General features: G+C 41.0%; 1 protein-coding gene across 2 annotated transcripts in view; it reads left to right on the top strand.

Moving 5' to 3' along the window:
* The first annotated feature begins 3,539 nt into the window (after window positions 1–3,539).
* Window positions 3,540–12,606, top strand: part of NTF3 (neurotrophin 3) — a 114,099-nt gene continuing 105,032 nt past the window's right edge. The window contains exon 1 of one of the 2 annotated variants that reach the window (XM_044422268.1): window positions 3,540–3,696. In XM_044422268.1, coding sequence (XP_044278203.1) covers window positions 3,679–3,696 — 18 coding nt within the window. In that variant the 5' untranslated portion in view covers window positions 3,540–3,678. Of the gene's footprint in view, window positions 4,034–12,606 lie in introns of both variants that reach the window. The other variant, XM_044422269.1, reaches the window with a different exon arrangement.

The following is a 12,606-nucleotide window of genomic DNA, read 5'->3' as shown; positions in this document are numbered from 1 at the left end:
ATGGACAAATCGATAGGGCAACAATAATTGTAATAATATGTTTTAAATCAATACCATTAATTCAACTGCACTTAACCCACTCAAATCCTCCCCTCCCAACTTAAAGCTGTCTTTAGAATTTGGGGAAAGGGCTGCTGCTCCCAGCACCACATCTCTGCTGTTCATAAGTGGGCTGCCCCTCTTCACAGGTGGTAGGCACGCTTTGTCTTCACCTGCAACTATGTCACCAAAAGCATTGCTTTGTCATGTCTCCATTTAGTAAATGACAAAGATTTACCTATATTGAAGAAATGTGTCCGTAGAGACACCATGCGGTGTTGGTGAAACATGCACTCTATCCTGCCCTTGTGTCCCCAGCAATCAAGTCTGCTTCGGTCTGCATATCCCTACCCTGAGTCCCATTTCTTGATTCTTCTTAAAATGTCACTTCAAAGTATTTCTTTAGTGTGTCAAGAAATAATTCAAAATATAATGTTAAAATGCAGTTAAGGCATGTGGTATCTTTAGAGGCCATTTTATAAAGATAAACTCTTGAGAGTAAATCTGGCTGATAAAATAAGTAACAAAATCTTTTCATTTTTATTTTAGGAAACTGGAAGCAGTCCAGTCGTTTCCCTTTTGTGAAAATAGTCCCTGTCTTTCTCCCTCACCCCAATGTGTGCATATTTGGCAAGATTAGGTACTGTGTATCAAATTACAAGGCGTGTTGATTGCAGGCAGCCACAGGCACAAGTGGAGAATGGCAGGGACCTTTCCAGTTGTGAACAATACAAGTTGCTGGTTGGTTTTTCTCTTAGCAGAGATAGCCAGTTCCTCTGCAGCCTAATTGATTTGGAAGCTTTTGCTTATCCCCTTTCCTTATGCTTGGACTGAGGAGTGCATTGGTGATCACTGTTTTCCAGGTGGTGAATGCATGTCAAATGGTTAACCCTTTGGCTGCTGCAGGAAGAGAATCTCTGTTTTTACTCACAAGATTTGTTTTTAATTCTAGCAATTATCTGCTTCAGGAGATTAGATGCAAATAATTGGTAGCATCACATTTTTTTGCTCTAAGCTAATAGGTTTGTATTTGCATTTTGAATGGAAGCTGCAAAGTGGTTTTCTTACAGATTAGAGGACAGACAACTATTGAAGAATATTTTTATTTCAGAGGTATCAGTGAAAGAAGATTTCCTGGTCATTCAAATGTGAAAGCCAACCCAGGCAGTGAAAATGATGATGAGGCAGGTACAATTGTATACTAAAGGAAGTAATTTTAATACCTGAACAGGTGAAAGAAACAGTTTATTACATATGATAGATTATTACATATGCTACATTTATATGTAATTTCTGTGTAAGATATGAATTATATCAATATCTATGTTTGTGCATATCTGTATGTACATGTGCATGTTGCATTGTGTCAGAAATTTGTGCATGCCCAAATAAGATCCTCAGTTTTAAAAACTGCTGCTAAAGTCATTGTAAAAGAGAGGAGACTTGTGATGGATGCCTTTCTAATGTTTTCCATGGAACCTGCTAAAATCTTAAGAATTGCCCATTGTTCATATGCACCCATTTGACATTTTTTGTAGCAGAGACAGTCAGATATGAGAATAGAGAGAAGATGGCTAAAAGTGAAATGGAGAAGCTGAATGCTGAGGCAGTACAGTAAGCACACCATTAGTTTGGGTTATTATTTTTGAAAGAGCCTTCATCTAAAAAATATTCATTGCAAATAGAAAACTAATATTCGAGGAGCATAGATGTAAGCACAGCTCTTTGCCTGCTGTGTTTATATGTGTTTGCATGGAGGTTTTTTTAACATAGTGGAGCACTCAAAATTTTGTTCCTTCACCCATCTGAAAAGACTCAGTCCCCTCCCATTCTCTGTATAGGTAGACCAGAGCAGGATGAAAAACATTTCACTTTTTGGATTGATGACTGTGTCCATGTGAATATAACTAAGTAGAAATCAGGATGGTTTGTTGGAGGTTTGGATAAACAGGTTCACATCCTGTCTCTGTCACAGACTCTGCATGGGCATGCACAAGTTACTCTCCTGTAGTTTTCCCCTCTGTAAAATGAAAAGGACTTGCCTCACAGACCCTATTATGAGCAGGCAGCTGAGAACAACATTTTAAGACTATGCTTATGGAAGTTGCAAAAAGAAATGTTCTGAAACAATAGGGAAAGGCCAAGCACAAAAGATGTGCTAACAAAGCTGACATGATTTCTTTAGACAATACAGTATTACATTATTTCCATTATTTATCTGTTTAGTTATTATGGTTTTATATTGTCCAACTAGCTACGATTCTTTGGACACTTCACAGCAGCACCATCAGTGTTTATGACAGAATAACTATAAGTAAAAGACCTCATCTCTGCCCTGAGGGGCCTGCAATCTAAATGGATAAAACCTGTTGAAAGAAAGAAGGAAGGGAAATATATTGAGACAAACTATCCTGCAGTGATGTGCACACCGAATAAACTTTCCATACTATCAACTCTTGGCTGGGAAAGACTGTCCTCCAGGTCCAACTAAAATGTTGGTTTAAACCAGTTCTTCACTTCCTCTTTGAATCTGGCAGAGGAAAGCACACATACATCTTTGCGTGGGTGCATGCATATCACACACACACAAAGTTGATTTAAGCACATCAATTTAGAGGAAAACCTAAAGAAGCACACAGCTAAAATTATCATATCTCTTCTTGGTGAACCAGCTAGAGAAATTCAAGAGAAAATGGTTTCAATATTGATTCTGCTGGTTGCTAATCTTAAGAAATTCATTAAACTGTTGGCATTGCCCCCTTCTCATTTCTTCTTTACTTTTCATGGCTAAAGTATGAAAACTTGGTACATTTGATAATGAAAAGAGGAGAGCCTAACAAATCAACAGAGGGTTTAAATTAACTAGTAAAAGAAAGATAGAACAAGAATAAGCAAAAGAAATATATAGAGTTTTGCTTTCCTCCTCCCAATTTACCTTGAGGATCTCTTAACATGCATTTGCAAACACAAGTAGATCATTTAAGACAGATATTTTATTCTGTGTTTCTCTTCTGAGGGAAGGATTTAAATGCGGAAGTGATGGGAAAGTTTCTGGGGTGCAGTGTTAAATACAACTCGTTTAGGGAGCAAGAGCTCGGTGGCCTTACTCCCAAGTAAAGATCTCCTTGAACCTAGTGCGTCGTACTGTCTCTACACGATTCAGAAAGAAATCCCTTCGAATTTTAGAGCCAACTTTGTTCTCCGTCATTTTTAAAAAGAAAGTTGAAGGCTGACATGAATGGGATATACTTGCGCACATACACACACACACACACACACGATGAACATTTTAAAATGAAATAAAGCAACAACAACAAAACTTAGTTCCAGAGTTTCTTCTGATAGTTTCCATCGAGGGTTCAAGGTGGCCAAGGGTGGCGCAGAAGGAACGCGTGGCGATAAAGGGGTTAATACGCAGAGCCATCTGGCTGAGCTGGTTTGTTATAATCGCGTAGATTCATGTTCGCGGGACTCAGAGTTTTAAGTCTCCTCTCCCATAACAGAGTCGAGCAATTTCTGTGCGAGCCATCTGCGGAGGGTGGTTTATGATTATTACTATTCTATTTTGAATGACCAGATTATTTCCATCCACCTCTTTCTCTTCATGTCGACTTCCCTGCAAACGTTTATACGGATGCCATGGTCACGTTTACCACAGTAAGTGGCAGGGGCGGCGGGGCTGGAGGGCGGACAAGAACAAAAGAAAGAGGGGAGTTGGCTTCTGATTTTGGAACAGGGAAATTCTGGGAGGATCTGTACACTGCGATGCCAAAGAAGCTTATGCAGAAGAAGTCCCGTTCAATTGAACGGGGTTTGCTTCGTCCTATGTGCGTGCGGAAGATCTCCGCTTTAAAGGAGTGGGGAAGGGAGGGTAAACATCAGATCTGCACAGCCCTGCCCCGCCACAAGAAGTTTTCCGTTGTCTTTTGGTACGGCCCGATCCAATGCATCTCTACTCTGAAATACCGTTGTCTTGCTTGGGCCTTACTCACAGGTAAGCGTGTCTAGGGACTGAAGGCTTACACTTCGAGCATGTGTGCGTTTACTCGGAAGTAAGTTCTTCCGGCTTCGATGGAGCTGACTCCGAATTAAGTCCGAGCGGGATTAGAGACTCACGCATTTCTTTCAAATCTGAAGGTTCTCCACTTGCATCAGCTCCTCCGAGGGAACCCCAGTCAGGGCAAACGTCTTGGGTCCTCTGGCTTCCCTGACCTTTTTTCTTGTTTGTTTGTGTTCCGTTTAAGAAGGGACCGAACACGTTCCGCTCCTAACAAAAGCCTTGAAATGCAGACGGGAGCGGAGAACAGGCACAATCCAACCTTAGAAACCTTAACACATCTCCACCCCCACACCCCTATTGCGCGCGTCCCCGAGGGCATCTAGGAAGTCGAGGAAAGTAGAATTCCCCAGTTTCTGTAGACCACCCTCTTTTTTCAGGTAACTCACTTCCTCGCAACATTTCTTTTCTGCCGAAGTAATCTCATTCGAGATTCTGTTCCCCTCCTCCTCGCTTTTCCGTAACTGTCTCCTTCGCTCAAGAGAGAAAAGAAAGACAGAATAAAAAGAAAAAGAAATTGACCCATAAGAGCCAACATTCTCTGGAATGGTCTGGAGATCAAATGAATTATTTGCATGTTTGTATCTAGGAGGAAAGAGAACTCAGAAGGTTTGCATGGATGTTCTGTTTCAAGACAAAAGTATCTCCCACGTTAGGAAAGAAGCAATGGTGATTGCAAGGGAGGGAAATTCTTCCCCATTGTGAGTATGGAGAGCCTCATTCTGTGCTAAGACAAAAACAGACAATAAGCATACGGAGGCAAAATAAGGATTGCCCCCTGCCTTCTTATTCTAAACAGCTGAATATTGATTGATTAATTGATTGAGCTGCTTTTGGAGCTATTCGGTGGGCGATGATGGGGGTGCAGAGACGACAAAAGGAAAAGAATCCTGAAATGGTTTGGATACTTTTCCAATCCAGTTCCTAATCCTTCGTTAAAATAAAACTACAGAGGGGTTAACGTTTGTCTTAATCTCAAAATAGACGGTGCATAGAGAGAGGTGACAGGGTTGGTATTTTAGTTTGAATGAAGCTGTAGGTGGACCTTGTTCTTTGGTGATTTTGTGCTGTAGTTATTTAAAGATGAGTGGATTAAAAGGGAGTGGGAAGAGTGCATGTAAAGTGGGGTTTGTGCAATGTAGGAGCCAGTTCATTCACTTTATTCAAAGGACATTTGCAAGAGCATCTGACTACTGAGTACCTTAAGGAGAAAACTTCTATAGAGAACTACCCTCTCTTGCTCCCAGCACCTGGGGCAGCAGAAAAATTATCCATATTGAAGGAAATGAAATACATTATTTACAAATAAATAAGTAAATAAATACCCTAGGGGTCTGATTGTATTGTTTCAAAACACAATAGCACAATGGGCCACAATCATTTGGCACATCAAGTAAAGAATACAGGATGAAACAGGAACTGGGGTGCAGTGCTTGATGATGCATTCCCATGTGTGGCGGGAGTATCAAATTCCCCTCCCAGCAAAAAAAATAATAAAACAAACCACTCTCTGCACATTCAAAAGTACCATATCCAGGGGTAGAAAAGGGTGAATTCTTTCCTCATAAATCCCTTTCTGGTGTGCAGTGTGGTTTGGAACAACAGGGGGTAGAGACATTAGTGTCTGAAGTTGTGTCATCTTAAGGAAATTTTATCACAGAACTGTGCTGATTGTATATATTGCACTGCTGAACAAATATGGATTCTGTAACTCTAAGTGCTTGTCAAGCTGAAGACTTGAATGTGGCGGAACACTGGGAGAGATATCACTGGTTCTACTGCAAGATGTCCTGCCTGTGGTGCCAATGGAGCAACGTGGAGAAGGGCATTGAGATCTGGTGTTTAAAGTTTCTTAGTACATTGCATTGACATAAGACTTGGCGGTGTTATAGGAAGCCACTAGAATCTTTCCTTTGGAGGAATCACAAATGTGCAGAATGTGCTTTAAATGTGCCATAGTAGGTTATAAGCTTTAAATTTTGAAGAGGTGTTGGGGCCTAGGCCTGTGAGAAAGACCCTTGTTCTGCAAGTGAGGCCTTGCTTCTAAAGGTTGAGTTATTCAGTTATGAGGGATAAGCACACACTCAGTGGTACTTTCTTATATATTACTTTAAAATTACTTTTTTAAAAAGATACAGCATGGTTTTATTGAGCAAATCTGGTTAAGAGCTTCTGGTAGAGCTACAGACTAAGGCCTTAATACTGTGGACTGCAGCATCACTGCTTGGAAGCCCCAGACACAGAAACTTCTGCATTCACTGTCCTCTGCTAGGCTGACACCAGCAGGGTGGAAAGGGTTGGGGAGGCAACCTTCACCACCCTGCCCTCCCTCTTGGTGCTTTGCACTAGATAGGCATTTGGGGTGGGAGGCTGGAGAAGGCTCAGTTTAATACATATCTTGCCTCCCCAGGCTCCTCCCCTTCTTGCCTATCAGAACACGCCCTTTCTATCTCCTCCAAGGCTGCTTTTCTGACATTGGAGAAGTAGCCAGCACACTTTATTATGCAATACTGGCAAGGGGAAGGGTCTGGGCTCAGATCCCTGACTTTCCTACCGAGGTCAGAGTATTGTCTGAGTCATCTTTTGTTCTCCAGGATCTTCACCTGTAGACTTTGGTATTGCTGCAGGAGCTTTGAGATGGGAACAGGCACACATTCCAGAATGTGGCAAAAGTTATTTGAACACAAGCTGGGAGGAATCACGTGATACTGTAAGATACTCTGCATAGAAAACTATTCAGTGCGGCATATAAGCCAAACTGTCCTTGATGTACCCAACAGGTGGTCAGGCACACTGGGAGTAGAGTGCCTCCTTCTCCCCATTTTTTGTCCCCTTATTCCAGCAGGTATCCCTGCCACACACAAGCACACACCACTTAACAACAGAACCAGGGAAGGGGAATCATCCATGGCTTCAGTCTACTCATGAATGAGCTGAAGTGATGATTACTGCCTACTATGGCAGTCAGAAAAAGGTCTGGCCACAGAGATTGACAGCAGCAGGGGCCTCTTGCACTGGCCCAATATGGCAGGTGGTAATGTTATTATGATGTTACTCCTTTTTTGCTGCTGTTACCCATGGTAGGTTGAGCTGTTTGGGTTTGGATCACACAGCAAGCCACCATGAGTCCAACGTATATTATACCTGGCCAGGGTTTATCAGGGTGATTTGACATCTTGACAAAAACCATCCTGTGCTTTGACAACATGCAAACCCATGGAGAAGCCAAAGTTTCTTAGCATGTTTTGCAAATATGGCATACTTCCTATGGAGCAGTATTCCCTCCAGTTTTTCAGGTTCCACCATGCTAGCGGGGGGGGGGGGGGGGTTGCAAAACTGAGAACAATTATTGACAGTCTTTCCCCAAAACCCAAATAACTCCTTTCTACTAAGCACAATCTAACATTGCAAGAAACTTCTTGGTCCCAACTTGTCAAATCTGGCAGTTTCTTGCAAGGTGAGGTGAGGGGAAATACCTCCTAGGCACTGTACAGGATTGCTGGATTTAGTCAGCAGGCAATTCACATACACAGCAGCTGGTACCTATGCCTGGGTCACCATTTTGTAACCCCAAATGCTTCTTTGCACACAAAATTGGTGTATTTTTTAAATAGGTGGGAAACATGGACAGCTCCTCCAAAGTAGTGCTGGAGGACTTTGGAGGGACACTTCATGATGATGCTGAAACAGTTTTCAGTGGTTGTGGGAAGTAGGGAAAATAGTGTTTCTGAAGTGTTGCCTGGGATACCTGCAGGATTGCAGAACCATGATGTGCCTGATCATCAGGCCTCTGAGGTGAGGCTTATCATAATAAATCAGAAGTGGCTTGTTTTGTTATCTAAACCCAGCCAGAGCCATTAACAAACTACACTACTGGGTTCAGGTAACAAACAGAAGCCACCTATGGTTTATATTACACTCCTATCACTTGCTGGGATATGGAGTGTATTTAACTTTCTTAAATCTCCCTCTCTTTCTTAGTGGGTAACACTGCCACCTGGGATTTAATCCCAATCTAATTAGTTAACCTCCCACAGTGTTGTGCCCAAGACTCCTTCATTGGACCATAGCTTATCATGTGTGAACCCAAATATGATCTGTTCTGGAAACAAATGTTCTAAATTGAACTTATGTCTAAATCGCTTCCATCACAGTTTAGAATGTACATCTGCACCTCTGAATGTGCAGTGTAGCCTCTTGGAATGGCAATATTTCTTACCATTTTCAGTTGGTCAGCTACTGGTAGGCAGAACAAAATCTGATCACACTTTAGTGACATGGATAAGGAGAGGGACTTCATTCTACTGATAGCACTTAACAGTCTGTGAAAATTTCCCATGGGCATGGAAAACAAACAAAAGAAATGTTACATGCATTAAGGAAAAGTTGAACACATAAAGGGATGTAGAGAGAGGAAGAAGAATGTTAGGGTGATATTTAATGTGTGAGTTTATAGGATTGAAAATACCTATTACCCATGAAATAGCGCATACTTACTGATCTAGAGAAGTGTTCACTCTCTCATTTTGTATGCATAATCATCAGAGTTGATTTCTTACACCTCAACTTGTTCCCTCAACATGCACTAGAAGAGTATAAAAGCTGTGATTGTATTTCAACAAAATGGTTAAATAGGCATGTATTAACAATAGTTGGTCACCCTAGATATAACATATTTTACAGAATAACTTGCATTTCAAGTTTCTGTGTCGTATGCAATTCTATATGGAAAGAATGATATAAATATCTGCATAATGCAACTATTTATTACTGTGTAAATAAGATTACCAGTTTTAGTGCCACAAAATTAAAGAACTGGTTTACATCTTCAGAAAAAGTGTTTCTGGGAATGCAGTGCTTCGTAATGAAGAAAACCCCCACTGTCTGACATAGTAATAGTTCTCCAAATGTAGGATGTTAGTTTGGATATAGCGAAATGTTAATCATAGAAATCCACCACTGGCATTTGAGTGGTACAATCCAGGAAATACTATACTATTTTGTGTTTGTTTGTTTGAATGATCTGGATAGCCCTGAAGATGCTGAGATTAGCATAACTCACTTGGAGCACAGAAGTGAGTAGCAGCTGCCAAAAGTGGTGACTGGGCACAATCTGCAGCTGCTGTCCCTGTTCCCCTCCATGTTCCAGTGGTGTCCTTTGTGATACTGGCAGAAGGACCAAAGGGGAATAGGGGAAAGAAGGAAGTACACTATCCCCTGCTGCGCTAGATTATGTCAGGCACAGAAGAATTTTAGCCACAGTGCATCGCTAAAATTCCTAGAGGAGCTAGTATAGCATCCAACCCCCTCCCCCAGTTGGATTCACAGAACATGCTAAGCCATGGTTTGTTAACCATTCTGGCTAGGTCCGGATGACACAAAAAGCTGCTCCTGTTTTATAAGCCATCATGGCTTATAATGTTGCATGGTCAGGAAGAGGTGTGGCATCTTGGGAAATAATAGGTAGGCTGTGGCATGTGTTCTTTAGGTCAATGGCCTATTCATCTGCATGCACAGAATGTACTGAAATGGTGCTGACTTGATTTATGAACTTAAGTTGAAGTCCACAGGAGGGTAAAACAAGTTAAGGAGTGAACTTAAAACAAAAAGAATCCAGGCATACCACAGAGAAATTGTGGTTTCAGTCCCAGACCATTGCAATAATGTGACTCTTACAATAAAACAAGTCACATGAATTTTTTGATTTCCCACTGCATATAAAAGTTTTGTTTACACTATACTGTAGTCTGTTAAGTGTGTATTAGCATTATGTCCAAAAAATGTAATACTTCAATCCAAAATGCTTTACTGCTAAAAAATGCTAGCCATCATCATCTGAGCCTTCAGTGAGTCGTAAACTTTTTGCTGGGGCAGGGTCTTGCCTCAGTGTTGATGTTTGCTGACTGATCAGGTGGTGGTTGCTGCAGGCTGGGGTGGCTGTGGCAATTTGTTAAAATAAGGCAACAATGAAATTTGCTGCATCAACTAGCTCTTCCTTTCACGAAAGATTTCTCTGTAGCATGTGATGCTGTTTGATAGCATTTTACCCACAGTAGAACTTCTTTCAAAGTTGGAGTTAATTCACTTAAATCCTGCCACTGCTTTATCAATTATGTTTATGTAATATACTATTTCCTTTGTTGTCATTTCAACAATCTTCACAGCATCTTCATCAGGAGTAAATTTCATTTCAAGAAATCACTTTCTTTACTCATCCATAAGAAACAACTTATCCATTAAAGTTTTATCATGAGATTGCAGCAATCCAGTTACTGGATTCACTGTCTTATATGGGTGCTGCTTGGGGTGCGCAAACTCAATTACAGTAGTAGCATCAAAGATCACAGATTGCCATGACAAATATAATAATGATGAAAAAGTTTGATGGCCTTTGTGGCTCCTTCCAACTGTTACTATTCAATGATTCTATGAGAATTACCAAAATGTGACACAGAGACATGAAGTGTGCAAAAACTATCGGAAAAATGACTTGTGGAAGTTTAATGCAGGGCTTCCACAAACCTATGATTTGTTAAGTGTAATAAAATGAATCACAATAAAACAAGCTATGCCCACACAGCCATGTTTCCCCATCCCTAATGGCAGGATTATTGCACTTGGGCAGTGTTGAGAGTCAGTAGACTGTGGCATCTAGAGTTTGGTAGCAAAATCTGCCCCTTCTAAGGACTTCTCTGATTCACCTTAGTATGTGCAAATTCTACATCTTCTACCCTACCACAGTTCATTCTGTCACTGTTGATTTCATTGCCCTGCCAGTCATCTCTGATTTCCCTCAGAGAGTCCTTAGAGGAGAGATCAGTGATGCTGATTTCTCTTCAGATAAGATCCCTGGGCAGCTGAGGGCCAGAGCTAGAACTTCCACTAGAAGATGCCTTTGAGTGTTAGCAATAAGGCTGAATACCAAATGAGAAATCCATATCTGGCAGCTATGTTCTTGTCTCTACTTTTACATCACATTACAATAGGTGCAGAACTCAAATCTTGATTGAGGCTTTAGCAAGCAGGGCTGATACCTCAGTTGTGTTCCCTGACCTACTCTGGAGTAAAAATGAAAAAAGCAACATTGTTGCTAGATATGGATATAAAGTTTTATCACAGATGGGAGGACAGTTGTCAAAAGTTAAGTGCAAACATTCATTATGTCATTGAGGAGATCATAGAGGTGAAGGTGATGATTGAAGGAAATAAAGGGAATAAACTAAACTAGGTAATAATAGGGGAACATGTCTAAGAAAACATAGAAACAGAGAGATTCAGAAGGGGTCTACTGGGCCATCTAGTCTGACCCCCAGCTCCAGCCAGCTCTTCTCATATCCTGCCTACCATGTGCATGTCCTGCCTATCCTTGAACATCCTCTTTATGCCATTGCTACAGACTAATGTGCTCCCGCAAGAACTGCGCAGCTTCATTTCTTGAGGAAGCACATTTAGAATTCGGGGGTAACACACAGCAAAGCTTTTCCATATGTGCCTAACACATGGATCTCTAACAAGTGGATTGAAGTCCTCAAAGGGTCTCTCCTGCAAATCTCTTAATACTGGGGAAGGTTCATAATCAGACAGGCAGCTGCTTATTTAGCTAGGCCTTAAGCCATTAAAAATCAAAACCAACAGCCTGAATTACAGTGGGAAAGCAAATAACAATCAGTGCAGAGCTTTCAGGATAGGAGAAAAATGGTCCCTATATCTTAGGTTACCTTGGGTTAACAGTATTGCTGTCAGATTTAGCACTAATTAAAGATTCTGGACATGCTTTGGGTAGCTCTGCATGCAGCACTTCGCGATAGTTTAAATGTGATGTAACTAAGGCATGGATAACTGATGCCAAATCAAAATTCAAGAGGGATAGCAGTGGATACACCAAACATAACTGTGTAAGTTCATTCCTTGCCACTGCTGCTGTCCAAGGACAGCTTAGGATTAAAAAGCATGTGCAGTCTATGGGTCTGATCCTTCATGGGGGCGAAGCTCATTCCAGAACAAGTTGTATCCCAATTCTTGACCAACAGCTCCCTAGCTGTGTAATGTGTAATACTGGGATTCCATTCTATTCGGGCCACTGGGATTTTTCAGTGCTTCCAGTCTGATAATCAGGAGTGGTGATCTCCTCCCCCTATCCTGGAAGTGTACGTGTGTATGTGTTTAACTGAACACACTAATTTTTCCATGTCCAGTAGTTTGTACAAATGGGCTTGTGCTTTTATTCTTATGAGAGTAAGAGTTATAATTATAATTTATAATGATAAATTTGTGAAAATTGTTCAAGGGGGCATTTTTGTCAAGGGGGGGTCTTTAAAATTGCTCAAATGGGTACCCCGAGGTCTTTAAATTTGTACAAATGTGGTTTAAAAATGTGAATATTTTTAAATATTCACCAAGGCTACCTGTTCCCTATGTATTCTAGTTGCAAATATCCTTGATTAAATATCCTTATCCTTTACTCAAACAAGTCATATTCTTCATTTGTCAAAGATCTTTTCAATTTCATC

This window comes from Varanus komodoensis, unplaced genomic scaffold (genome assembly GCF_004798865.1).
Source record: "Varanus komodoensis strain SLA01 unplaced genomic scaffold, ASM479886v1 scaffold123, whole genome shotgun sequence".
NCBI classification, from domain to species: Eukaryota; Metazoa; Chordata; class Lepidosauria; order Squamata; family Varanidae; genus Varanus; species Varanus komodoensis.
Note: the sequence above shows the minus strand (reverse complement) of the source record. Positions and strands in the feature narration are given on the sequence as shown.